The sequence below is a fragment of the Callithrix jacchus genome, chromosome 10 (assembly GCF_049354715.1).
Source record: "Callithrix jacchus isolate 240 chromosome 10, calJac240_pri, whole genome shotgun sequence".
Taxonomy (NCBI): domain Eukaryota; kingdom Metazoa; phylum Chordata; class Mammalia; order Primates; family Cebidae; genus Callithrix; species Callithrix jacchus.
In genome coordinates, this window is record NC_133511.1 from 126,678,838 (window position 1) to 126,704,651 (window position 25,814).

Here is a 25,814-nt window from a genome sequence, read left to right on the forward strand (position 1 = left end):
TAGCTGACTCAGGAGGCTGAGTCAAGAGAATTGCTTGAACTTGGGAGGTGGAGGTTTCAGTGAGCCGAGATTGCACCAGTGCACTCCAGCCTGGGTGACGGAGCAAGACCCCATCTCCAAACAAACAAGCAAATGAACAAAAAAACCCAGAGATCTGTCCTTAACCTATATGACAAATTCTAGTCCAGTTATCACAAGATGTTCAGACTCCATTTGCTCATTCACTCAACAAGCTTACACGTGGGGCTACCGTGAACCCTGCTCCCCGACTGGGGTACAGCAATGAACAAGGATGGTGAGGCCAACACTTGGTATAAAACAACCCCGGCTAAGGGGACAGAGCTTAAAAATGTGTAATAACAAGTGCATATGGCCATTTGGATAATTCTAGGTGCTACAATCGGGGAGTGACCTGGAAGAGGGGCCATTGTACGAGGTCTTCAGAAGTGTCCCTGAGCCGGAGCTGAGGGCTGGGTGATGGCAAGAGGCCACCAGGCATGGAGGTCTAGCAGGGGCTGTGTGCAAAGACCCAGGGCCAGGACCGAAAGAAGGCGTGTGGGACTGGGCTCAGGCAGAGGGCGGCCGACGGGCGGTGGGCTGCGGCAGGTAGCTTTCCCAGATGCTCTTGTGGTCCTCAGACTCAGCTGTCATCCTTTTTCTTCTTTAAACCCCATCTATTGAACATTAAAAAGTTATTTTGAAAATCCAAAAGTTATTTTAGGAGTTAATTTATTAAAAAGTTATTCAGTCGTTTCTTATTCCATCTCTTCTAGAAATGCCCTTCCTTTCCCTTATTGGTTAGAATTCTCAGCTGAGTCTCCCTGTCACACTTTGGGCTGGGCCTTCCTCCCCCAGGCAGCCGAGAGCTGGGACAAGTTGTTGTCTGCTCAGTCATGACTTTCTCTTCTCCCAGGCCCCATCTGGTCAGGCTGAAGGTGGAGGGAGACAGACAGGGGACAAGCCAGCAGCCATCGATAGGAGGCTGGGAAGCTCAGGAAGGGATCAGCCATCCCCTCCCTGCTGGTTCTCGGAGAGAGGCTCTCAGTGCCTGGGACCCAGGTGTAGGTGAAGGCCTTCTGCCAATTCTGGGGGCCGGGAATAATTCATCCTGCTCTGAGAGCCCCCTCCTGGTCCTCCGGGTTCAGCGGGCACTGTTAGCCACCCGAGGACACCGGGTTTGCACTGGCCCTTCGTACTGGAATCCCTTCAGGACATGAAAGTCCTGGATTCTGCCAGGAGCCACAAAGACAGCCAAGTTTTGTTCTCCACCCCAGGTCCCAGTTTCCCTTCCAGCCCAAAGAAGCCAAATGCCCACTTGGCTGTCCTGCCTTGGATGTCCCAGGGTCCCAAGGAGAAAGTGGGCTGCAGGCAGAATGGGCTGAGTGCCTCCTGTCCTCTTCCCCACCTCTCCGTTAGCACCTGTCCGTCATCTCTTGCCCCATGACTAACTGACACAAACCTCAGTGGCACACAGCAACCACCATTTTATTGAGCTCGCTGGTTCTATTACAAGGAGCTTGGACAGGACACAGCAGGATGGCTTGTCTCTCCCATGACATCTGGGGCTTCAGCTGGGAAGACTCAAATGGATGGGAACTGGGGCCATCACGGAGGTTTCTTCACATGTATGATGTCTGGGTTGGGACAATTTAAAGTTCAGATCTAGCTGGGACTGTGGCCAGAACACCTACACTTGGCCTCTCTGTGTGGCTTGGGCTTCCTCCCAATATGGCCTCTTCAGGTGACTGGACTTCTGATCTCTGTGTGGCTTGGGCTTCCTCCCAGTATGGCCTCTTCAGGTGGTTGCACTTCTGACATGGTGGCTCAGGGCTCCAAGCATCACCTGTGGTGACCCAGCCTCAGAAATCACAGGGTGGTACTTCTGCCAATGCCACTGGTGGAAGCAGTTAGAAGCCCACTCAGACTAAAGTGGAAGGGACATAGACACCCACCTGTCAGTGAGAGGAGAGTCAAAGAAGTCACCACCACTTAGCTTTGTCTATCATTTTATCAGGACCCTGACATTTGCAGAGAGGCACGTGCAGGGAAGTCCTAAGCGGGGTGCTCTGGGACAGCCCAGGGCTGCAGGGTCTCTGGCCGATTCAGGTCCCTGGTGACAGGGAGCCCTTTGAAGATATGAGGTCACTTGCCAAGTGCACTTTCCCTCCTGGGTCAGATGCCTTGGGAGCTCCTGCAGAAATCTGCCACTGCTTTGTCTGGGAAGGTAGTGTCGGCTGCCTCTCTGTGTCCACAGAGGTATCCAGCGAGCCTACGAGTCACTGAAATCACAGCTTACCCTTGTGAGCACTTGGCAGTCTGGGGTTGTGCTGAGCCGTTTCTGTGGATTAACAGGGTGCTGCCCCAGGTGCCATGGTGGCCGCAAGCAGGAGAGGCACGTCTAGGTGGAACATGGGTGGGTCATTAAGTCACACTGAGTTGCCCAGTGAGAGAGCTATTCCCTTTCAGCCATTCTCACTCCCAGGAGAAAGTCTCTGTTTGGTGACAGTAAGTCCTTAACGCCTCTCTAACACTTGCAAATCTCTCTTGCGGGGAGAAAAAGAGACAGCAAGCCCAGAGGCTCAGAGCTTTTGCTAGACACCTGCATCTTGCAAGAAATTCTCAACAGCATTTTGTATTTCTTGCCATGGACTACCTTCTGCGTACGGCAAGGGACGCTGTTTTCCCTCTGAAGCACGTGCTGTAAAATTTTAAAACAAGATCACGTAAGTAACGAAGGAATGGATAAAACAAAATTCAGGTAGATAAAAGTACACATGGTAGGCATGCATGGGAACCAGGGCCCAGCGGACCCGCAGCAGCCCTGGAGACTCCTGGAGTTCTGAGTGTTTGGAAGCTCTGCCTCAGCTCCTTCCTAATAACTGTGAGAAGGGTTTGTTATTGCTACTTCCATTTAATGTTCAATATCTATTCCTTTCCCAACCGTGGGTGAAGGAACAGGACTCAGTGGGGTTCAGTCTCATTGCGCAAAGCTCACAACAAGTGCAGGCAGCCCCAGGGGTCCTGCCCCCTGAACCCAGGCTGTCGCCCACAGGGCTTGCTGCCCAAGTCCACTGCCAGAATCAAGGTCCACCCCAAGCTGGAGAGTCAGGGGCTGATCACACAGAGAGACATTTCAGGACCAAACACGGGGAAGTTCCAGAGAGGGCAACTGCCCAGAGACATCCAGAGGCAAAGACGTGGGCACTGGGGCTTGGGGTCCAAAGAAACCAGCCCTGAGTGGTAACCAGGGGTCACTAAGCCACTTGGTCCCAAGATGACCCACAGGAGTAAGTCTGGAAGTTCCTCTAGTCATTGGGTCCACCCTGCATGTGTATGTGTGGGAGGGTTGGGGGACATGTCGCAGAGCATCCCCCAAGGGAAGAAATGAGGACTCAAGCTCACACAGGCCCCAAGTCCAGGGCTAGGACATCCCACAGGATGGAACCTGCAAGCCCCAGCCAGTCCCAGGCACCAGAAATGTGGACGGCAGCTTGGCGCGGGAGGCCTCCCAAGGCCTGGGGTCTGTGGAGCTGCTCCAGCCAGAGCTCACTGTTCCCAAAATAAACATGCCATGGACCAGTGTGGGAAGCTGGGCAGAGCAGAGTAAGAGTTGGCTCAAGGCCGGGTGCAGTGGCACACGCCTGTAATCCCAGCACTTTGGGAGGCTGAGGCGGGTGGATCACAAGGTCAAGAGATCAAGACCATCCTGGCCAACATGGTGAAACTCCATCTCTACTAAAAATACAAAAATTAGCTGAGCTTGGTGGCAGGTGCCTGTAGTCCCAGCTACTCGAGAGGCTGAGGCAGGAGAATCGCTTGAACCCAGGAGGCAGAGGTTGCAGTGAGCCCAGATCGTGCCACTGCACTCCAGTCTGGTGACAAAGCAAGACTCTGTTTAAAAAAAAAAAAAGAGTTGTCTGAAGAAGCAAAGTGTGTCAGCTGACTTTGGATGTGACTTCAGGAAAGGAGTCTCCAAGGCAACTAGGCCTCTTCCCAAGAGCCACTGGGGTGACCTCCATGGTGGGTGAGACCAGGAAGGGGCGATGTTGCTTCCTCCCTCCTGATACCAGCGGGTGCCCTGACATCCTATTCCACCTGCTATGGCCTGATGTCTGTGTCCCCCCAAAATTCATATGTTGAACCCCAATCCTTAATGTGATGGTGTTAGAAGATGGGGACTTTGGGGGGCAATCAGGTCATTAGATGGAGTCTTCATAAGTGGGAATTAATGCCTTCAAAAAAGGGACCCCAGGCTGGGCACAGTGGCTCACTCCTCTAATCCCAGCACTTTGAGAGGCCGAGGCAGGCAGATCAAAAGGTTAGGAGTTCGAGACCAGACTGGCCAATATGGTGAATCCCCGTCTCTACTAAAAATACAAAAATTAACCAGGCATGGTGGTGCATGCCTTTAGTCCCAGCTACTCGGGAGGCTGAGGCGGGAGAATCACTTGAACCCAGGAGGTGAAGGTTGCAGTGAGCCGAGATCACGCCACTGCACTCCAGCCTGGGCAACAGAGTGAGACTCCATATCAAAAAATAAAAAAATAAAAAAGAGACCCAGAGAGCCCCTTTGTCCCTTTGCCGTTTGAGGACACAGGGGGAAGCTGGCAATGTGCAGCCTGGAAGAGGCCAACAGGGTTTGGATCCTGTGTCCCCCCAAATCTCTTGTCCAGTTCCAATCTCCAGTGCTGGAGGAGCCTGGTGGGATGTGACTGGATCCTTGGGGCAGATTTTCCTCTGACTGTTCTCCTGAGAGCGAGTGAGTTCTCACAAGATCTGGTTGTTTAAAAGTGTGTAAACCCTCCCCCGTCTCTTCCTTCTTCCTACTCTGCCCATGTGAGATGTGCCTGCTTCCCTTTACCTTCTGCCAAGATTGTAAGTTTCCTGAGGCCTCTCTAGTCGTGTTTGTGTGTGTGCGCGCGTGCACGCGTGTGTGTATGGACAGAAGAAAGAACAGGTTGGGGACGGCTGTGATTGGTGTGGACCCACGGAGGCTGAGGCACCTTGGTAGCTTCCCAATGGAGAGGATCTGAGCGGTGGAGGGGTCTTGCTGGGGGCAGGGATGGGCCAGAAAATGATGCCAGGTGGCCTAGCAAGGGTGTCCCAGGCCCTGAATCTCCTGGGCAGTTTGATTCATTACAGTGGCCCCAGTTCCTCTAGCTGATCTAAGACCCCTCCTGCATGGGGGGCCCGGGCGAGGGAGGGCCTATGCTGGGTTGCTGTCCTCCTTCCTCACCACAGGATGTGGACCAGCACAGATGCCACTCTCCTCAATCACAGCTCACTGTAGCTGCAACCTCCCGGGCTCAAAGGATCCTCTCACCTCAGCCTCCCAAGTCGCTGGGACTACAGGTATGCACCACCACACCCAGCTAATTTAAAAAAATTTTTTGTAGAGATGGGGTCTCACTTGAATGCACCTGTTAAGCAAAAACAAAAAAAGAGAGAGAGACATGGGGTCTCACTATGTTGCCCAGCCTAGTCTTGAACTCCTGGGCTCGAGTGATCTTCCCACCTTACTCTCTCAAAGTGCTGGAATTACAGGCATTTTTCTGAGCCACTGTGTCCAGCCTCCTTCATTTCATAAGAAGCATATAGAGGCTGGACGCGGTGGCTCACGCCTGTAATCCCAGCACTTTGGGAGGCTGAGGTCAGGAGATTGAGATCATCCTGCTAACACGGTGAAACCTCGTCTCTACTAAAAATACAAAAAATTAGCCAGGCATGGTGGCATGCACTTGTAGTTCCAGGTACTTGGGAGGCTGAGGCAGGAGAATCACTTTGAACCCTGGAGGCGGAGGTTGCAGTGAGCCAAGATCACACCACTGCACTCCAGCCTGGGCGACAGAGGAAGAAAAAAAAAAGATACATACAGAATTTGAATCATTAATTGAGAACACTTAGAAATTATTCACGTTGAAGAAACATTGAGCTCATGAGCCCTCAATCTTATTTTAAAGTAGACCAGAGTAAGCCAGCACAGGCTGCATTTGAAGGCAACTGTCTTTCCAAAGAGCTGTCTTTTTTTTTTTTTTTTTGAGATTGAGTCTTGCTCTGTTGACCAGCAAGCTGGAGTGCAGTGGCGACATCTCAGCTCAATGCAACCTCCGCCTCCTGGGTTCCAGCTATTCGCTCGTCTCAGCCTCCTGAGGAGCCGGGACTACAGACAGGTGCTACCACACCCGGCTAATTTTTGTTTTTTTAATAGAGACATGATTTCACCATGTTGGCCTGGCTGGTCTAGAACACTTGACCTCAAGTGATTGCCCACCTCAGCCTCCCAAAGTGCTGTGATTACAGGCATGAGCCACCGCACCCAGCCCGCTAAAGGGCCATCTTCAGAAACAAGGCAAGTGGCCCTGGGCGGGTTCCACTAGCCCAGCCTCTCAGGAGAAAACCCTGGCCGCACCCTAAGGAAGGGCCTTTTCGTGGCATGACAGTGTCTCCTAACACTGGGCTAGAAAATCATCCCATTAACAGGAAGCTGGAAAAGCACTGGGACGTTAAGACTGTAATTAAGTTTTTTAGGGGAATGATGGTAATACAGTAAGTAGTCCCTCCTTGTCCACAGGGGACAGGTGCCAAGCCCCCCTGGATGCCTGAAACTGCACACAGTTCTGAACCCCATACAGGCGTCCCTTGGGACCTGAGGGGACTACTTCCAGGACCTCCCTTGGATACCGAACTCTGGGGATGCTGGAGTCCCTGATAGGAAATGTCGTCGGATTTGCAAATAACCTCCCATGTCCTCTAAATCATCTCTAGATGACTTACAATAGCTCATAAAGGTAAATGCTAGCCGGGTGAGCTGGCTCAGGACTGTAATCCCAGCACTTTAGAGGCCGAGGTGGGCAGATCACCTGAGGTCAGGAGTTCAAGATCAGCCTAACCAACATGGAGAAACCCTGTCTCTACTAAAAATACAAAAGCCAGGCCTGGTGGCACATGCCTAGTCCCAGCTACTGCAGAGGCAGCCTGGGCAACAAGAGCGAAACTGTCTCAATAAAAAACAAAAAATGTAAATGCTATGTGAATAGTTGTTACACTGCGCTGTTTAGGGAATAATTACGAGAAAAAAAATAACCTGCACATGTTCGGTACAGACCCAGCTTTTTTTCTGAAACATTTTTCTTCTCTTTTCTTTTCTTTCTTTCTCTCTTTCTTTCTTCCCTCTCCCTCTCTTCTCTCTCTCTCCCTCTCTCTGTCTCTCTCTTTCTCTCTCTCTCTGTCTCTCTATCTGTCTCTCTCTCTGTCTTTCTTTCAAGTTGGAGTCTTGCTGTGTCACCCAGGCTGGAGTGCGATGGTGCAATCTTGGCTCACTGCAACCTCCGTCTCCTGGGTTCAAGCGATTCTCCTGCCTCAGCCCCCGGAAGTAGCTGGGACTACAGGCACCCACCACCACGCCCAGCTAAATTTTGTATTTTTCGTAGAGAGGGGGTTTCGCCATGTTGTTCAGGCTGGTCTCAAACCCCTGACCTCATGTGATCCACGCACCTCAGCCTCCCAAAGTGCTAGAATTACAGGCATGAGCAACCGCGCCCGACCCTCCCAATGTTTTCAGTCTGCGGGATGCAAAACCCGCAGGTAAGAATGCCAACTGTTTACTCTTTTTTTCTATGCATACCAATAATGAAGTTTAATTTCTAAATGAGGCACAGTAATGAATGAGTGACTTTTTAATCTCTCTTGGGTCCTGTCCTTGACTCCCCATCGTCCCTCTATGTTAGGAGCTGGAAAACCAAGACAGAAGCTCAGTTCTGCTGGGAGATTTTGCCAATGATGGGCAGACTTTCACCCCAGAAGCTGGATGAGCCAATCCTTGTTTGGTGGGACAGATGTGGACAGAGACCCGCAAGGTCTGCACATGCATGAAAGGCTGCAGGTCCAGATGGCTGGATCGTGCAGGTTGCAGTCCCCTCCCCACCCCAGTGTGAATGGCCTCCGGTGGCAGCAAAATATCACACCGTGGGCTTAAATGACAGCAATTGATTATCTCACAGCCCTGGAGGCTACAAGTCCGAGGTCAAGGCGTCTGCAAGGTTGGTTCCTTCTGAGGCTGGGAGGGAACCCCTGTCCTGGGCCTCTGGCCTGGCTGTTGGGCTTGGCTTGTGGAAGCATCACCCGTCTGCCTTCATCTTCACACCACCTTCTCCTTGTGTCCCTTTACACGGTCTCCTTTGTAGAAGGGCACCAGTCACAGTGCATTAGGCCCCGCCCCCACAGTGCATTAGGCCCCGCCCCCACAGCCTCATTTTGCCTTTATAAAGACCCTATTTCCAATGAACCCACATACTGAGGCCCTGGGGGTTAGGACTTCCACGTATCTTTTGGAGGAGGACATAATTTACCCTCTAACATCATCTACCTATTTTTTATCATATCTAGATCACAGGTGTCAAGAAATAAGGACAGAAAAGGAGGCTTAGTGGCACCTGTAATCTCAACGCTTTGGGAGGCCGAGGTGGGAGGATCATGTGAACTCAGGAGTTCAAGGCCAGCCTGGGCAATAAAGTGAAACCCCATCTCTATAATAACATTATTTTAAAAACGGGAAGACTATGATGCCTTGGAGAGCAAATTAAGTACAATTAAGGATCTTCCAACCCTGACGGCCTTTTTGCAAAGCAATTAGGTATGTCTTACAGGGAGGGGGAACCGCAGATTCCAGGTACATTAGGTCCGCATCCAGCTTTCTTAAATGCAATCTACTGCACTCATGAGTGCTTCCTGGTTAAGCCTAGTCATGAATACACAGTGGATATAACTGAACTCAAGTTTTCACAAAAGTTTGTACCCCTACTGCGATTGATACACTCAGATAATTTTGATTCTATAAGATTTAGTTCCTTGGCCGGGCGCGGTGGCTCAAGCTTGTAATCCCAGCACTTTGGGAGGCCAGATGGGTGGATCACTAGGTCAAGAGATCAAGACCATCCTGGTCAACATGGTGAAAGAAACCCCGTCTCTACTAAAAATACAAAAAATTAGCTGGGCATGGTGGCGCGTGCCTGTAATCCCAGCTACTCGGGAGGCTGAGGTAGGAGAATTGCTTGAACCCAGGAGGCGGAGGTTCCGGTGAGCCGAGATCGCACCATTGCACTCCAGCCTGGGTAATAAGAGCGAAACTCCATCTCAAAAATAAATAAATAAAATAAAATAATAAAAAAGAAAGATTTAGTTCCATTTCCTTCTTATAAAAGACAAGCTGCTGACTGGGCATGGTGGCTCATGCCTGTAACCCCAGAACTTTAAGAGGCCCAGGCAGATGGATCACCTGAGGTCAGGAGTTCGAGCCCAGCCTGGCCAACGTGGTAAAACCCTGCCGCTACTAAAAATACAAAAATTAGCCAGTCATGGTGGCGGGTGCCCGTAATTCCAGCTACTCAGGAGGCTGAGGCAGAGGAATCGCTTGAACTCAGGAGGCGGAGGCTGCAGTGAGCTGAGATCATGCCATTGCACTCCAGCCTGGGCAACAAGAGCAAGCAAGGCTCCATCTCAAAAGAAATAAGTAAGAATGAAAGACTAGCCAGGCGAGGTGGCTCACGCCTGTAATCCCAGCACTTTGGGAGGCCACAGCAGGAGAATCACGGGTCAGGAGTTCGAGACTAGCCTGGCCAATATGGTGAAACTTGTCTCTACTAAAAATACAAAAATGTGCCAGGTGTGGTGGCGCATCCCTGTAGTCCCAGCTACTCAGGAGGCTGAGGCAGAAGAATCGCTTGAACCCGGGAGGCAGAGGTTGCAGTGAGCAGAGATCATCCCACCGCACTCCAGCCTGGGTGACAGAGTGAGACTCCTTCTAAAAAAAAAATAAATAAAAATAAAATAAAATAAAAGACTAGCTGCAGTTCATTATATTGAGTTCAATACCCATGGATGGTGTCTACTCAGATTGTGAAGAATATTCTCAAGGCTGCCTTCTAAAGACCAGCCCAGAGCTTCACCGCTTCCCCTAGGGAAGTGCAAATTGCTTTTGAGAACAGGAGGCCGATGGGAGGGGCACAGCGTCTGGGCTAGTTACAGTTGTGGGGATGGCGTGAATTAGCCCCATCAGGAGAATGAGAATCAACTGCAAGACTCAGTGTCATGGCAAAACTTTGTGACACTTACACCCCCCAGGCTCCTGTTTTCAAGGCTGCATTTGTGTGGACACAGCTGGCTAAAATTCGTCTCTCCTGCCCCCATCCCCACCCCCAGCCATGTGAGGCTCAGGCCTCAAATAGAAAGACCCCTGGAAGACAGGGGGAGGGAAGCAGGTCTTGGCATTTCAAGGCACTTTTTTAATAGTTTTAATTCCTTTCCCAATTGTGTACATCCAGTCCAGCGGCGTCTTTCTATACACGATCAACGCTTATCACGGCGGTCAGCATGGCAGTGTGCACAGCACATACGACCCAACGAGGGTCGGTCGGCACCTGTATAAAACTACAGATTCTGAAAACAGCGGGACACACAGGAACCTCGAATCCCCATCACAGCAATATGCAAACAATGTTTGAAAGGTCCAGTTACGTCCCTACAGGCAACACACATGATGTGTTGAAGAACTATCCACAGAAGTGGCCAAGGGTGACCAAATGCCGCACCTAACACATGTTAATTCTGACAATCTGACTGGGCTCGGAGACGAGAAATTCCATAATAATTCCAGGCATTTAAGACAACCATGGTTTGTTATTAGAGGAGTACATTAAAATCCAGAAAGTCCTCAGATTATCCCTCCACACCCCCAATCCCGAACAGCATGCAGACCTACGAGGGTCATCTTTCCTCAACAGTCCTGGAGTCTAGGGTGTGGTTTAAAAATTGAGAACACTTCATTACGTGGTAGGAACAGCAGTTGAAGATGTGTGGTCCTGTCTTAGTGGCTTTGCAAGTGTCTTCTTTCTTCCAGGCCTCGGTTAAGAATAGTATTTTAAGTTGATGATTTGCATTCGAACAAAGCGTTTTCAGAAGGAATGTGAAAGACAAAAACTCCGATCAGATTTTCCAGCCTTGCTGTCTGTAGACTCCCATAAAGTTAATTCGGGAGACAGTTCAGAAACACCCTAGGAGAGTACCGAAGAAACATTCGGAGCATTTCTGGTAGCAAGCTAAGGTCATTTTGTATAAACTCTAAAAAGTCATTCATTAAAATTAAATGTTTGCCATCACCTCGGAACTGTTTTTAAACATCACCCACCCTGCCTCTTCCACGGTTCCTTCAACGACAGGGGTTACATTTGTAAAATATATAAAGAAAAATATAAGGTTACTTGGTGACCATATAGTGCACTGTAACAGCTGTCTGCAAATATTTTCACCATGATCACCCTTACTAAAAGTAAATCACGGGGTAAAGATAGCTCAAACGTGACAAGGTTCGGATGGGACGCACCGACGCTATCTGCAATCTTTTTTGGCTACATATGGAAAAAAAAAAGCCACTTGGGATGGCAAACGCCTGCACCGGGTCTGAGCTTTCTGCAGGCTCCAGGGCTTGTGAGGTAGATGTTGAATGCACTCAAGCAGGGAATGCATCAGAAAGCAGCAGGCTCCTCCACGCAAACACTGCATCAAGTGTTTTGTACAATTACAAGGACATTTCACCTAAAAATCATAGCTAGCTCTAGCCCGAAGCTCCCTAAGCACAGGGAAGCCCGTTTGGGGTGGGGGTGAAGGTGGGGGGTTGTTTGTTTTAAAAAATATATTCTAGACACCATCAGAAGCATCTGCCATCACAGATTATTTTTCATCACTCGGGTTTTGTCTTGCTTGCAAATACACCATCTTCGCCATTTCTAGCCTTCCAGTGGGATACCGATTCCTCTCCACGGAATTTATGAGATAGCTTTGTCTTTTCCCCAACGATCACAGCGATGGGGGCTGTCGCTGATCCAAAAAAGGCAAAAGGGAGTTTATAAAGTTGTCCAGGGGTCTCTCCCATCTGGTAGATGAAGGAAGATTGACTACAGGAAAGTTCAAAGGTCAGTCTCGGCAGATCTAAAAACAGAGTGGCAGCGGGGACTTCGACAGCGAACTTTCTGTGCCCAAAGGAAACCGATATGTCCCAATTAACAGCAACAGGGCACAAAGGGAGCAGCCTCTAAGGATACCGGCCGGGAGCCCCCTGAACTGGCTTCCCAAGCCTCGGGCAGGCCTTTCCGGACAGAGAGATGCTCCACACCATACTACAGGGGTTGACATCGGAACACAACGTCACCTTATTTTAAAACACAGAACAGCAGCGCACTCCTGACAACTTTTTGACAAGTTAAAGCAATCCAATGGTTAGATTCTCCACTGTTGCACCAGAAAAGTCAGAGTTGGCTTTTTGATTTTTTGTTTTTTCCTCCCCCCCCCAGAAAATTACAAAACACACCCTCAGAACCATAAATAATTTGGTGGCAATATATACACATTTAAATAATTAATTTAAATATCTTACACCTACTCTTGCATTAAACTCTTCATCCAAAGAAAGTGCACCAAGGCGGACCTCGGTGCTCCCCTCCCGGGGGCTTCCCGAGGCTGAGGCAGGGGTCTTCCGGAGGGTCACAGCCTGGGGAGGAAGTGGGTGACCTTGTTGGTGGGTGACACCCGGTTCCCATTCTTGGTCTTCCCGTTCTTTCTCAGCGCGATGAACATGCTGGGGTACTTGTAGGACTCGTAGGCATTGTAGTTGTTGGGGAGGAGAATCTCCTTGAACCTGCACTCACTGGTGAAGAAGGGCTGGAGCAAAGCAGGGCGGTGTCAGGGCTGGGCCGCCTCTTGAGCAAGGTACCCAGCCTGGGGCCAGGGGTCAGAAACCCCTTCTGTCCCAGCCCCCACTCTGGGCTGAGATGTCTCTCCTTGAGCAGTTAGGGTGTCAAGACCCTCACAGGGTGAGAAGGGGACATGGCCAGCCCACAACAGCTGGTGCTCCCACCACCTGCCCTGCACCTAGCAGCCAGAGAATTCACCCTTCCTCAAGCCTAAAGCCGGCAGTTCCAACGCTGGGACCCACCCCTCTGAACTAGAGAAGGGAAGGGCTCTCAAAAGCGTCTTTTCCTGGGGTTAAGAGGGGCTCACTCAGGGATGGCAGGAACCTCATTGTTACTGCCTTGGGGCTGCCTCCTTTGTCTTGGCAGGCCTGACAGTCCGGTGACCTGGTGACCCTGCCACCCCTCCAAGACCCAGGCACAGGTGGGGCTGGAGAAGCCAGGATCCCGCCAGCCATGTCCGCTGTTCCCAACGAGGTGCCTGGCCAGGCCCTGCGGTACTCACCGAGCCATAGAGCTTGCCCTTGCTGCTCATGGCCACGAAGAACCGGCTGGCCACGCCGAAGATGCTCACCACGCCCCGCTCCACGGGTGAGAGCTCCAGCAGGCCTGGGGGCGGGGCGCAGGTCATTGTGGGGCAGGTGACCCTTGGCCCACTCCGCCCCTCGCCCTGTTCGCCTCCGGGGACCCTATTTCTGGGGTGGGGGTGGGGATAAAGGGCTCGGGGTCCCTTGCGCTCGCTCAGATTAGCTTGCCGGTGTAGGGGACCCCCGGCGGCCGCACCCAGTCCTGGACCTTCAGAGGCGAGGCGAGGCGAGCCGAGTCCGGCGGTCCCCGGCCTGCCTCAGGCCGGGGCGCGTGTCTCCGGCCACCTATGGCTGCACCGCGCGCCCTGTGCCCACAGGCGACGGCGCTGGAATTCGGCGCTGGGAGCCCGAGCTTCCGAAGGCGGGAGGCGGGGCCCGGCCTCAGGGGTTGCTCTGGGCTGCTGGAGCCAAGAGTGTCTGCGTCCCCAGCCCCTCGTCAGAAGGGACCCGAGCCCAAGTCCGCCCCGGCTCCCAGGGCCCTCGAGCAGGTGCCCGCCGGGGTCTCAGTGTGTGACCGAGCGCGTGGGCAGGGGCGGCCGTTGCCCCCAGCCCCCGCCCCTTCCCGCCTGGCCGCGCCACTCACTGTCGCGGGTGTCCGCGTGCGCGCCGCCGATGCGGCCGTCGGGGAGCACCTGGAGGTGGAAGCCGATGCCCACGTTGCAGTAGAGCCGCCGCAGCCGCTTGATGCCCAGCAGGTAGTCGCCGGCGCCGCTCTGGACGGCCGCCTCCTTGGGCTGCGCTGCCACTGGCAGGCGCTTCAGCGAGCGCGCCAGCAGGTTCTCCCAGCTGCGCTCCAGCTCGGCCTCCAGCGTGCCGTTGGGTGCGGTGGGTGCGGCGGCGCCCCCTCGGCCCGCCCAGGGCGCCAGCAAGGCCAGCAGGACCGCGGGGAGCAGTGCCGCCGCTGCAGTCCCGGGCCCCGACATCCCGGCCCGAGGGCCGCGCGTCTGTCAGGCGGTCCGTGCGCCTGGGAAGCTGCGGGTCAGAGCTGAGCCTGGGGTGGCCCGCGGGAGAGCAAGGCCGAGTTCGGGCGGGAGTGCGCAGCGGAGGAGGAGCGCGAGACGAGCGACTGGGCCCCAGGTCGCCGGGCGCTACCCCGGCTGCATGGAGCGGGGAACCGGGCGGAAAGCGCAGGGCTGGAGCTGGGACCCTGCGGAGCAGTGCGCGCCTCCCTGCGCGCCGGGCCCGCCCGAGGCCGAGCCGATATATATATAGCCCGGCGCCCCCTCCTACTCGCCGGCTCCCGCTGGGGGCCGTTCGCGTTCGCCTGGGCGCCCCGGGCGCTGTGGCGTTCACGGCTGGTCGCAGGCCGCCTGCCAATCAGGACCGGGGGAGGGGAGGAGGCCGGGGACGAGCGCCGCGAGTGCCACCTGGAGGGACCCCGGCCCCCACCCTTGGCTCCGCCCGGCCCACGGACCTGTTCGTCCCGCCCCTCGCGGCTCCTACACTTTTGGCTTTTCAGCCCGTTTGCCTCTTGCACTTTGTCCCAGTCTGTCCCCTTCCCCGTCTCCCTCTCTGCTCCGGCCGCCTGGGCGCAGCCCTAACCCAGGCGCCCTAAGCTCCGAGTGGACGCAGAAGTCAGCGGCTGTTGCCTGCGCTTCACTTTTCGGAGGCTGGTTCCTCTGCTGGGTCCTTGAGGACCGGCCTGGGAAGGAGGGGTGGGTAAGAGCAGAAAGCGACACTGGGGCCTGGCTGGGCAAGGGAAGACCCTGTGGCTACAGGCGGGAGGGAGGCCATCCCTACCCCCTACCTCTTGGCCCTACAGGCGTGGCGCGTTTCAGGGCTGGGGTTCTGAATACCTGGTGGAGGTCCACCTGGGCCAAAGGGCAAGGTGGCAGAGACCCACCCAGGGAGGCCTGGCCCTGCAATCCCCTCGCACACACCCCTCCTTGAAAGGACAGGTGGCAGGCCGCAGGGCCAGAGGGGATATTCACCATCCCCTGCTCCTTTGATTCCGGGGCAGAGATATGCATGCACCATAGCCAGAGCCCTCAATCTAGCAGGGACCCAGCCAGGTCTCTGGAAAGCTCCCCTCTCCCACTCATGGTTCCACCTCCCACTGTGCCCATTATGGCCTGATGGGGCCTGGCCCAGCTAGATGCAGGCCCACCTAGGTGTGAAAAGCCCTGTTCTTTGTGGTTCCTGAGGAGCTGGCCCTCCCTGCAGGCCTCCCTAGCCACAGCTGCGGGGGATTTTGTGCCTACCCCACCCCTCATACTACCAGCACCTGTGACCAGAGATGCCCACAGGCCACCTCCGCCCCTCTACCCCCACCCCATCCACACATCCAGACCCCTGGGACCCCTTCAGAAGTCTGCTGAGTCTTGTTCCTGCCCTGGAGGGGACCCGGGAGGCTTGAGGGCTCTACTTGGAGGTGCAGACAGGGGGGGCATTTAGGGGTCATCAAGTGGCTTTGGCAGGACCAGAGCCTCAGCTCAAGATCTCTTGAGAGGCTCTTTGCTCCTTCTTGGGCCTGCAGCCTGCCTGGGCAGCACCACCCAGCCCCAGGCCTTCCTGGGCTTCAGCTCACAGCTGCAAGGTGCAGCCTGGCTGCCTCTGGGTGCCTGGGCTCCCAGATGAGACTGCAGATCTGGTGCCAAGACATCCCTGACCTAAGTGCAGGGTGCAGGGGATCTGGAACCCACCCCTCACTTGCTGTGTGGTCTTTTCATCTCTGGGTCCCTGACTCCCCATTTGCAAAAAGGCATGGGAGGTGGGCTTTCCTCCCTTGGCCTGGGTCCACCTGAACACGCCCTCTGGGGAAGTGAAACCCAGGCCTGGAGACCCACCTGTGCCAGCTGACCTGAGCAGAGGGCCTCTGATGTCTTCCCCCAGCTTTTGATAGGATGAGGCCCCTTTCTTCCCAGGACTCCCACAGCAAGCTCAATTTAGGGCTCCCCAAGGACCCCTCCCCATCTCTCCTATTTGCTGTGAGTTCCGCAAAGGACGCTGCGGGCGGCTGATTTATCTCCCAGAGCTGCAGGCACACCCACGGTACACAGGATAGATGCTCGTGGTGACTAGGGGGCTAACAAGCAGCAGGGCTTTTAGGAGCTGGGAATTCCCGGCAGAACTGATCTGGAATCTGGCTTCCACCTTGCCACTGGGGGTCCCTGAGCACACTGCCAACCTCTGCAGGCCCTGGCCTCCTCCGCTGTCTGACAGAAACAACAGACCCTCGGGTGAAGGATGATCCGGGAAGCACTCGCTTATCTGCATCTGACCCCTTTCTGTGCCCCACCGGCTTCCCTTCTGCTCCTGTGTTCCCCCCACACTGACCGCGTCACCTCTCCCCCTTCCCACTGGACGTCCCCTGGCCCCAGACCTTCCTGCCAGTGACTCCTCCCGTTCAGGTTTGCCCTCAAAGAGTAGCTGCTCGGGGATGCCTTCTGGGCCCCCCACCCCATCCTCCTGGTTTGAGCTTCTTTGAGCTATTAAGGACCCTTCTGCACTTGTTAGCTGCCCCTCCACTGCATTTAGATTGTCACCTCTATGGGGCAAGCACGGATTTGTGTTGTTGAGAGTTGTACCTCCAGTGCTGGGCACACAGTAGGTGCTCAATAGGTGTTTGTAAATGGCTGGCTAAGTGCACTGGGAGCTCTTCCATCAGCAGTCCTCTCTGCAAGCTGCCCTGCCCAATCTGCCACTGCGCCTGGGATGGACGGACAGAGGTACCTGCAAAGGCCTCAGGCCCAGCTGCCGGGTCCCCATAGGAAGCTCTGCACTGGCTTTTTCTTTTTCTTTTTCTTTTCTATTTTTTTGAAGCAGAGTCTCCCGCTGTCACCTGGGCTGGAGTGCCATGGTGCGATTTCAGCTCACTGCAACCTCTGCCTCCCGGGTTCAAGCGATTGTCCTGCCTCAGCCTCCCAAGTGGCTGGGATTACAGGCGCCCACCACCAAGCCCGGCTAATTTTTTTGTATTTTACACAGGGTTTCACTATGTTGGTCAAGCTGGTCTTGAACTCCTAACCTCGTAATCCACCTGCCTTGGCCTCCCAAAGTGCTGGGATTACAGGTGTGAGCCACTGCACCTGGACCCTCACTTAGCTTGGCCCCAAAGTTCTTCTGCCTTGCTACACCCCAGGAAACCCACTCTGCCAAATCCTGGGAGTTCGAGGAAGGCTTGGGGTCATGTTGGGCTTCGGCTGGGTTAAAGTTTAGGCTGTCTCCCTGATAGTTGTATAACCTTACACTGTCTCACTTAGCATTCTCAGTTTCTCGATCTGTAAAATGGGCATCAATTCATGTAGCCTTAGCAGGAGAGCGCATGACCCCAGGAAGAGGCTGAGCAAAGTGAGCTGTTTAGACTGCAAGCCCCTTGGGGACGGTTTGGACTGGGCCTGGTTAACAGTAAATGCTGGGAATTTGTGAAATAAACAAAGCCATGTCTTTATCCGGTGGAAGGCTCCCTGTTCATCATCAGCTACTGGAGGGGAACTCATTGAGAGAGGAGCAGAGGCTCGGAAAGCCCCTCACAGTGACCTTTTTCAACCTCCAAAAAATCTGAATGGTCCCTTCTCCCATGAAAACATGAAGGAGCTTCTCAGACCTACCAGCTCCGCTGTTGAAAACTTACTTGGCGCCGCACTTTGAGAGGCCGAGGCGAGTGGATCACCAGGTCAAGAGATCAAGACCATCCTGGTCAACAAGGTGAAACCCCGTCTCTACTAAAAATACAAAAATTAGCTGGGCATGGTGGCGTGCGCCTGTAGTCCCAGCTACTCGGGAGGCTGAGGCAGGAGAATTGCTTGAACCCAGAAGGCGGAGGTTGCGGTGAGCCGAGATCGCGCCATTGCACTCCAGCCGGGGTAATAAGAGCGAGACTCTGTCTCAAAAAAAAAAAAAAACAACTTACTTGGCTTAATAGTAATAATAATAAAGAAGAAAGGGCTGCATAAAACTCTGCTTCTAGTCCTCAGGGCAGAATCACTGCGCTCAGCCCGGGGCAAGGGCTCAGACCGCGCAGACTTTGTAGACAGCTCAGCCACTTTCACAATTCCACTTCCCTTTCTGGCCCTCAGCAAGACACCTTCTCAACGACATCTTTCTTCAGAAGTCCAGGGGCCGGATAAGACCGGCGGGATAGACTGGTCTACACTGAGCAGGAGCATCCGGAGAGAAGTGGCTTGCTTTTCTTTAGGACCTTCAGAATAGGGGGAGATTGAGCCAATTAAAAAAAGAAAAAAACTTTTAAAAAATGGTATTAATTGGATTCAGTGGCCCACACTTGTAATCCCAGCATTTTGAGAAGCCAAGGCGGGCAGATGACTTGAGATTAGGAGTTTTAGACAAGCCTGGCCAACATGGTGAAACGCCATCTCTACTAAAAATACAAAATTAGCCGGGCATGGTGGCGTGTGCCTGTAATCCCAGCTACTTAGGAGGCTGAAGCAGGAGAATTGCTTGAATCTGAGAGGCGGAGGTTGAAGTGAGCAGAGATCAGAGATCATGCCTCTGCACTCCAGTCTGGGTGACAGAGTGAGTCTCCATCTCAAAAAAAAAAAAAAAAAAAAAAAAAAGGTAGTAAAATATACATAATACATAACATAAAATTGATGTTAACCATTTGTAGAAGGCTTTTTTCAGAGCAGTTTTAGGTTCACAGCAAAACTGAGAGGAAGGTACAGAAAGTTCCCATATACCATCTGTCCCCCCACACAGCCTCTCCCATTTTAGCCATTGTTAAGGGCACAGTTCAGTGGCATGAAGGATATTCACTTGCTTTTTTGAGACAGAGTTTCACTCTTGTTGCCCAGGCTGGAGTGCAGTGGTGCGATCTTGGCTCACTGCAACCTCCACCTCCCAGGTTCCAGCAATTCTCCTACCTCAGCCTCCCTAGAAGGTGGGATTACTGGCATGTGCCACTATGTCTGGCTAATTTTGTATTTTTAGTAGAGATGGGTTTTCGCCATGTTGGTCAGGCTGGTCTTGAACTACCAACCTCAGGTGATCTACCCACCTTGCCTCCCAAAGTCCTGGGATTATAGGTGTGAGCCACCACGCACAGCAGAGACTCACATTTTAGTCCGATGATCACCACCATCCATCTCCAGACGGTTTTCATCTTCCCAAACTGAAACTTCATACCCATCAAACACTCTCCCTTCTGCTCCCCCAGCCCTGGCACCCACCATCTCTGCTTTCTGTCTCTGCCAATTTGACTACTTAGGGACCTCAGGAGTGAAATCACACGACGTTTGTCCTCTTTGTGTCTGGCTTATTTCACTTAGGATGACATCGTCAAGACTCATCCATCATGGAGCGTGTGTCAGAATTTGCTCTTTCTTTCTTTCTTTCTTTCTTTCTTTCTTTCTTTCTTTCTTTCTTTCTCTCTCTCTCTCTCTCTCTCTCTCTTTCTCTCTTCTTTCTTTCTTTCTTTCTTTCTTTCTTCCTTCCTTTCTTTCTTTCTTTCTTTCTTTCTTTCTTTCTTTCTTTCTTTCTTTCTTTCTTTCTTTCTTTCTTTCTTTCTTTCTTTCTTTCTTTCTTTCTTTCTTTCTTTCTTTCTTTCTTTCTTTCTTTCTTTCTTTCTTTCTTTCTTTCTTTCTTTCTTTCTTTCTTTCTTTCTTTCTTTCTTTCTTTCTTTCTTTCTTTCTTTCTTTCTTTCTTTCTTTCTTTCTTTCTTTCTTTCTTGAGGCTGAATGATATTCCAGGTATGGATTGGCCGGGTTTAATTTCTTTTCTTATCTGTCGGTGGTGACTGAGCTGCTCCCACCTTTTGGCTCCTGTGGACGGTGCTGCTGTGAACCTGGGTGCATGTTTGAGCTCCTGCTTTCATTTCTTGTGGGGATATGCCCAGAAATGGAGTCCCTGGAAGAGGCGGTAATTCCGTGTTTACGCTTTTGAGGAACTGCCACACTATTTTCCATGTTTTTCTTTTTCTATGTTTTTGTTTTTTTTCCCCAAGTCACCTTGATCCTGGGGCATTAAGGAGACAGCAGGTCACTCCTTGGCTCATAGTGATGTCTTACCTAGAGGGGCCTCTGTGTCCAGGAGAGTCTCCCCTCTCCTGTTATCCTGCCCTGTTTCTCTTCTACTCTGCAGGTGGCCAGAGTAGAAGCCAGGTCTGGGCAACAGCCTTTGGGGACAGTTTCAATAACTGTGAATCAATAAAGCCGCCTGCCTCCCTGTGCACAGATCTTTTGCACATATCAGATACTCAACCCTGAGATGATGGAAGAGAAACTGTGCCTCAGTTTCCTCATCTGTAAAATGCGGAAAATCTGAGTTCTCGCCTCGGAGGGCTGCTGGAATAGTTGAATGAGAGGATGTGCATTCAGCCCTTAGAACAGGCAGGTACCCAGTGATATGTGCCCATAGGCGTCACCGGATGAGTGACGTGGCTGCCCAGCTTGGGCGCAGGGCTGGGGAGCCAGGTCCTGGCCTCTCTCACTCACCGAGGGATTGTGGGGGGTTTGCTAAGCCTCACAGGATGTGAAGTCTGCCTTCACTGCTTGCTAGGGAATTAGAAGAATTAGACATGTAAAGTGCCCGTGTCTTATCGATGGGCTGTGAGCCACCGTGATCACCAGAACCTCTCCAGATAAAAGTCATTGCTGCCATGTTCATCAGGCACTGGCAGGGAGCGGGCTGGGTGCAGGGTGGGGCTGCTTAGCAAGGATGATCGTCTTTTCTTCTCACTCAGCCCTGTAGGGTGTGGCCCTGCTGTTCATCACCATTTTGCAGAAGAATTAACCCAGGCTCAAAGCCTCTGACCAGCTCACTCAAGGTCAAAGAGCTGAGTCAAAACTCAAACTCCAGCTGTGGGTGCCAAAGTCAGGCTCCTGACCATGCTGCTCTCTGCCTCAGTTTCCCCTGCAGCAAAATGGAGCTCATGGTCTGCACTTTGTCTGCCTCTCAGGGCTGTCAGGGGTTCGAACTGTGCAGGTGAACTCTTCTGACAGCTTCAGAGTGGGGCTCAAGCTCCGTGAGCTGATATCACGACCCCAAGTGATTTGTTCATTTAGAGGATCACAAAACAGACCACCAAGCCCCCAACTCTCTGCAGTCTCTTTAATATTTCAAATAAAAAAATGGTCAGAGGCCAGACGTGGTGGCTCACGCCTATAATCCCAGCACTTTGGGAGGCTGAGGCGGGTGTCACAAAGTCAGGAGTTCTAGACCAGCCTGACCAACATGGTGAAACCCCGTCTCTACTAAAAGTACAAAAATTAGCCGGGCATGGTGGCGCGTGCCTGTAATCCCAGCTACTCAGGAGGCTGAGGCAGGAGAATCGCTTGAACCCGAGAGGCAGAGGTTGCAGTGAGCCGAGATCCGCCACTGTGCTCCAGCCTGGGCTACAGAGCAAGACTCCTTCTCAAAAAATAAAAAAATAAAAATAAAATGGTCAGAGTCAGAAGGGATTCACGCAGGGGCTGCTAAAATGACCCTCTCCTTTCACAGAAGACAGTAGAAGGCCAGAGAAGGAAAGGGCTTTCCCCATGTTACCTAAGGACCCACCCTTCCCACTCAGGGGTCTGCCACCCTGTCAGCTGAGCAAGTCTTTATGGAGTGCCCACTCAGGAGAGTCACAGGGTCTAGGGACAGGGTCATTTCAGCTGAGACCTAAAGAAAGGGTGAGTAGGAGCCAGCCAAGGCAGAAGAGTGGGAGCTCCAGGAAGCCTGTATGTGGAAGCTCGTGGATACATGAGGTCGGAGGGTGGGCAGGACTTTGCAGACCAGGAAGGGTTTCGGCTCCCTTTGAGGGGTGCTAACAGCCAGGGCGCCATGGGCTCAGCTCACCCCATGGGGTGTGCCAGGAAATCCTCCAGGTCACAGAAGGGGCGCCAGAAGCCCGGTGGGCTGACCCTCAGGAAGGCTGGGTGGGGCATCAAGAGGGGGATGGGGGTGTGCCTACCCCACCCCTTGCTTCTTCCCTTCCCTCCTGCTCAGGGTCTCCCAGCAACAAGGAAGAGAGCCCACTCTCCTCCCTGACGCCGCCACTGGGTGTGGGATTCCACCTGTCTCCATGAGAGAAGATGGGAAATACGAGTGGAGAGGCAGAGAGGCTCCTCGTTCCCCAGATTTCAGACCACAGGCCCCTCAAGGGAAGCATCCTGGTGGGGAGGAGGTGGAAGAAAAATTCTATTCAAAGTCAGTCTTGACAACTGTACTCTCCCTCCCCCCTCCCTCTCCCTGGATCGACCCTGGGGAAGGCCTGACCACTGGTCCTGTCTGTGTGAGACATCCGTGCCCCAGGCGGGTTCCTTCTCTTTCTCCCTCTCCCCCTCTAGGACAGTTTCCATCCCAGCCCCTGGGAGAGGTGTTCTCTGGGAGCTAGATCGAGGAGACCCTAGGAAAGGTGTCTTTGGGGTCACCTGGATGGGAACATTCTGCAGTCTTCTCATTGGGACACTCAAGTGATCATAGGATAAGAACTAGAATGAAGCTTGGGGACCCACCCTCCCCTATCAGGGAGGGGTCCGCTGACACAGAGGTCAGTTTGCTCCTGGGCAGTTCTGAACTCGGTGCTGTAACTTACGCGGGTTCATAAATCTGGATCACTGAAGGCAGGAGACAGCTCCCCCTTCACTGAGATTTGGATTTAGATCGGCCTCAGTCTGAAAGTGTTATTTGTTTCTTGTGTGTGCTTCTTTGTCCAAAGGGACAGGAGACCAGGTGGGAGGACTTCAGCAGGGACGAGGCTCCGGGTGATAAAGTGCTCTGCTGGTTTGTGTTGCTGTTGTTTTGAGATGGAGTCTTGGTCTATTGCTCAGGCTGCAGTGCAGTGGCACTATCCAGGCTCACTACAACCTCCACCTCCCAGGTTCGAGTGATTCTCCTGCCTCAGCCTCCCGAGAAAATGGGATTACAGGCACCCACCACCACGCCCAACTAATTTTTGTATTTTTAGTCTAGAGGGGGTTTCACCGTGTTGGTCAGGCTGGTCTCGAACTCCTAACCTCATGATCCACCCGCCTTGGCCTTCCAAAGTGCTGGGATTACAGGTGTGAGCCACCAAGCTTGGCTTTTTTTTCTTTTCTTTCTTTCTTTTTTTTTTTTTGAGACCAGATCCTGCTCTGCTCCAGGCTGGAGTGCTGTGGAACAATCGTGGCTCATGCTTATTGAAGCCTCAAACTCCTGGGCTCAAGGGTTCCTCCCACCTCAGTCTGCCAAGTAGCTGGGGCTGCAGGTGCATGCCACCATGCCTGGCTAATTTCCTTTTATTTTTTATTGAGTTGGTGTCTCACTGTATTGTCCAGGCTAGTCTGGAACTCCTGGACACAAGCGATCCTCTGCCTCAGCTTCCCGAGCTGCTGGGATTATAGGTGTGGGCCACTGCACTGGGCCTTCTGTTACTTTCAATTAATTAATTAATTAATTTTGGGAGACACAGTTTCACTCTGTTGCCCAGGCTAGAATGCAGGGGGGCTAGATCTTGACTCACTGCAACCCCCAACTCTCGGGCTCAAGCGATTCTCCTGCCTCAGCCTCCTGAGTAGCTGGGATTACAGGCGTGCGCCACCACATCCAGCTAAGTTTTGTATTTTTAGTAGACACAGGGTTTCACCATGTTGATCAGGCTGGTCTTGAACTACTGGTCTCCAGTGATCCACCCACTTTGGCCTCCCAAATGGTTGGGACTACAGGTGTGAGCGACTGTACCCAGCCTCTCCTGTTACTTTTAAAAATGTGTCCAGTGGAGTCTAAAAACCATACCGGTTTGACATCTGCCATCTTTCATTTTAGAAAAAATACATAAATAAGCTTTTCTTCAGCAGACAAAAATTATACACCTGTACCCACTATCTTTGTATTTATATTTTCATTCTATTTCCCACATCAATTTCACCCCAATATTCAAGATATTCAAGGGTAGTTTAAACGTGGAATGTCTTTTATTGATCACTTTATCATTATTATTATTTTATTTTTTGAGAGGAGTCTTAATCTTCTCACCCAGGCTGGAGTGCAGTGGCATGATCTCAGCTCATTGCAACCTCCACCTTTGGATTTCAAGCAATTCTCCTGCCTTCAGCCTGCCTAGTAGCTGGAATTACAGATGTGCACCACCACGCCTGGCTAATTTTTGTATTTTTAGTAGAGATGGGATTTTACCATGTTAGCCAGCTGGTGTCAAACTCGTGACCTCAAATGATCTACCGGCCTCGGTCTTCCAAAGTGCTGGGGCCTCAGGTGTGAGCCACAGGACCCGGCTGATCACTCTATTACTATTCTTTGCAATAAAAATATTTCCATGTATTGAAATATTTAAAAAATGAATTTCCTCAGCCGGGTGCGGTGGCTCACACCTGTAATCCCAGCACTTTGGGAGGCCGAGGCGGGTGGATCACAAGGTCAAGAGATCGAGACCATCCTGGCCAACATGGTGAAACCCCGTCTCTACTAAAAATGCAAAAATTAGCTGGGCGTGGTGGTGCGTGCCTGTAGTCCCAGCTACTCAGGAGGCTGAGGCAGGAGAATCGCTTGAACTCAGAAGGTGGAGGTTGCACTGAGCCGAGATCGCACCACTGCACTCCAGCCTGGCGGCAGAGCGAGACTCCATCTCAAAAAAAAAGTAAATAAATAAAATCAATAATTAAGTTTTATACTAACTAGATAAATAAATAAAATCGATCAAAATAAAGTTAAAAAAAAGGCAGATTGGACACCCCTGCTCTAATGCATTCTTGTCAAGGGTCTGGGTTTGGGAGACACAGGTTGTTGAAAGAAATGGGCAGGTCTCTGGCCCTACATTTCCAAGACAACCGTTAGGAGCTCCCCAGGGCAGCCCAAAGGGTGGCCGCTTCTCCCTCCACCCTGCACCCTCCCAGAGGCTGCTGTGGCCTGGGAGCGCTGGAAGGAGTGTCACACGGTGTGGTGGCTATTTCATGCCCTGAGGCACTAGCACCTGAGGAACACTCCTTTCTTTTGCAAAGTGGGAGAAGGAGGCTGTGAAAGGGAGGCTGGGGAAAGGGAACTGAGGCTGGGCTGAGGGCTCTGTTCCTCCCATTCACAGGTAGGGGGAAGTGGGGGCTCCAGCTGCGGGCATGGCCTTGGGACCAAGCAGAGATATTTCAGAGAACTGCTCCCTCCCCTAATGCGCCTGTCAGACCTCAGCTCAACCTTGACCTTTCCGGGAAGCTTTGCCTGACTTCTCAAGTCCAGTCGCCTGTCGCAAGGTGACCACCGGACAGTCCAAACTGGGCCTTTTCAGAGAGAAAGGAGGTCCCCTTCACTATAGCCCCAGGACAAGGGGTGCAGCCCTGCACAGTTCTGGGCAAGCACGGCGACTGGGGCTGTCTGACTTGCTCCACTGTCACCACCACGCACCCCTAGGCTGCGTTGCTGGCCCATTCACTTGGAGCTCACCAGGAGGGCTTGGGGAACTCACCTGTGCCTGGACACCTGCAGCACTTTCTCAACTGTGCATGAAAATTTCTGTCTCCCATGCTGGTGGTTTAAAGGGCTGCATTTGGCCCCGAGGGACCCACAGGATGGGGCAGATCACAGCACGATCCAGCAATGCTGGGTAGAGGGCGAGGGTGCAGGG

At 52.6% G+C, this 25,814-nt stretch overlaps 1 protein-coding gene across 1 annotated transcript; it reads right to left on the reverse strand.

The window, feature by feature from the left end:
- Positions 1-10,654: 10,654 nt before the first annotated feature.
- On the reverse strand, positions 10,655-14,505 carry FGF4 (fibroblast growth factor 4). Its single transcript, XM_002755643.6, has 3 exons — positions 13,911-14,505; positions 13,246-13,349; positions 10,655-12,711 (listed from the first exon to the last, which is right to left on the reverse strand). Exons 1-3 carry the CDS (start codon positions 14,248-14,250, stop codon positions 12,535-12,537), a joined length of 621 nt encoding a protein of 206 aa, XP_002755689.1. The 5' UTR covers positions 14,251-14,505; the 3' UTR covers positions 10,655-12,534.
- Between the last annotated feature and the right edge of the window lie 11,309 nt (positions 14,506-25,814).

Excerpts from the sequence above, each read along its gene's own strand:
- FGF4 (XM_002755643.6), bottom strand. The coding sequence starts at position 14,250 with ATGTCGGGGCCCGGGACTGCAGCGGCGGCACTGCTCCCCGCGGTCCTG. Across the intron at positions 13,350-13,910 it reads GCACGCGGACACCCGCGACA|GCCTGCTGGAGCTCTCACCC; the intron begins GTGAGTGGCGCG and ends CCCCGCCCCCAG. Across the intron at positions 12,712-13,245 it reads AGGGCAAGCTCTATGGCTCG|CCCTTCTTCACCAGTGAGTG; the intron begins GTGAGTACCGCA and ends GCTTTGCTCCAG.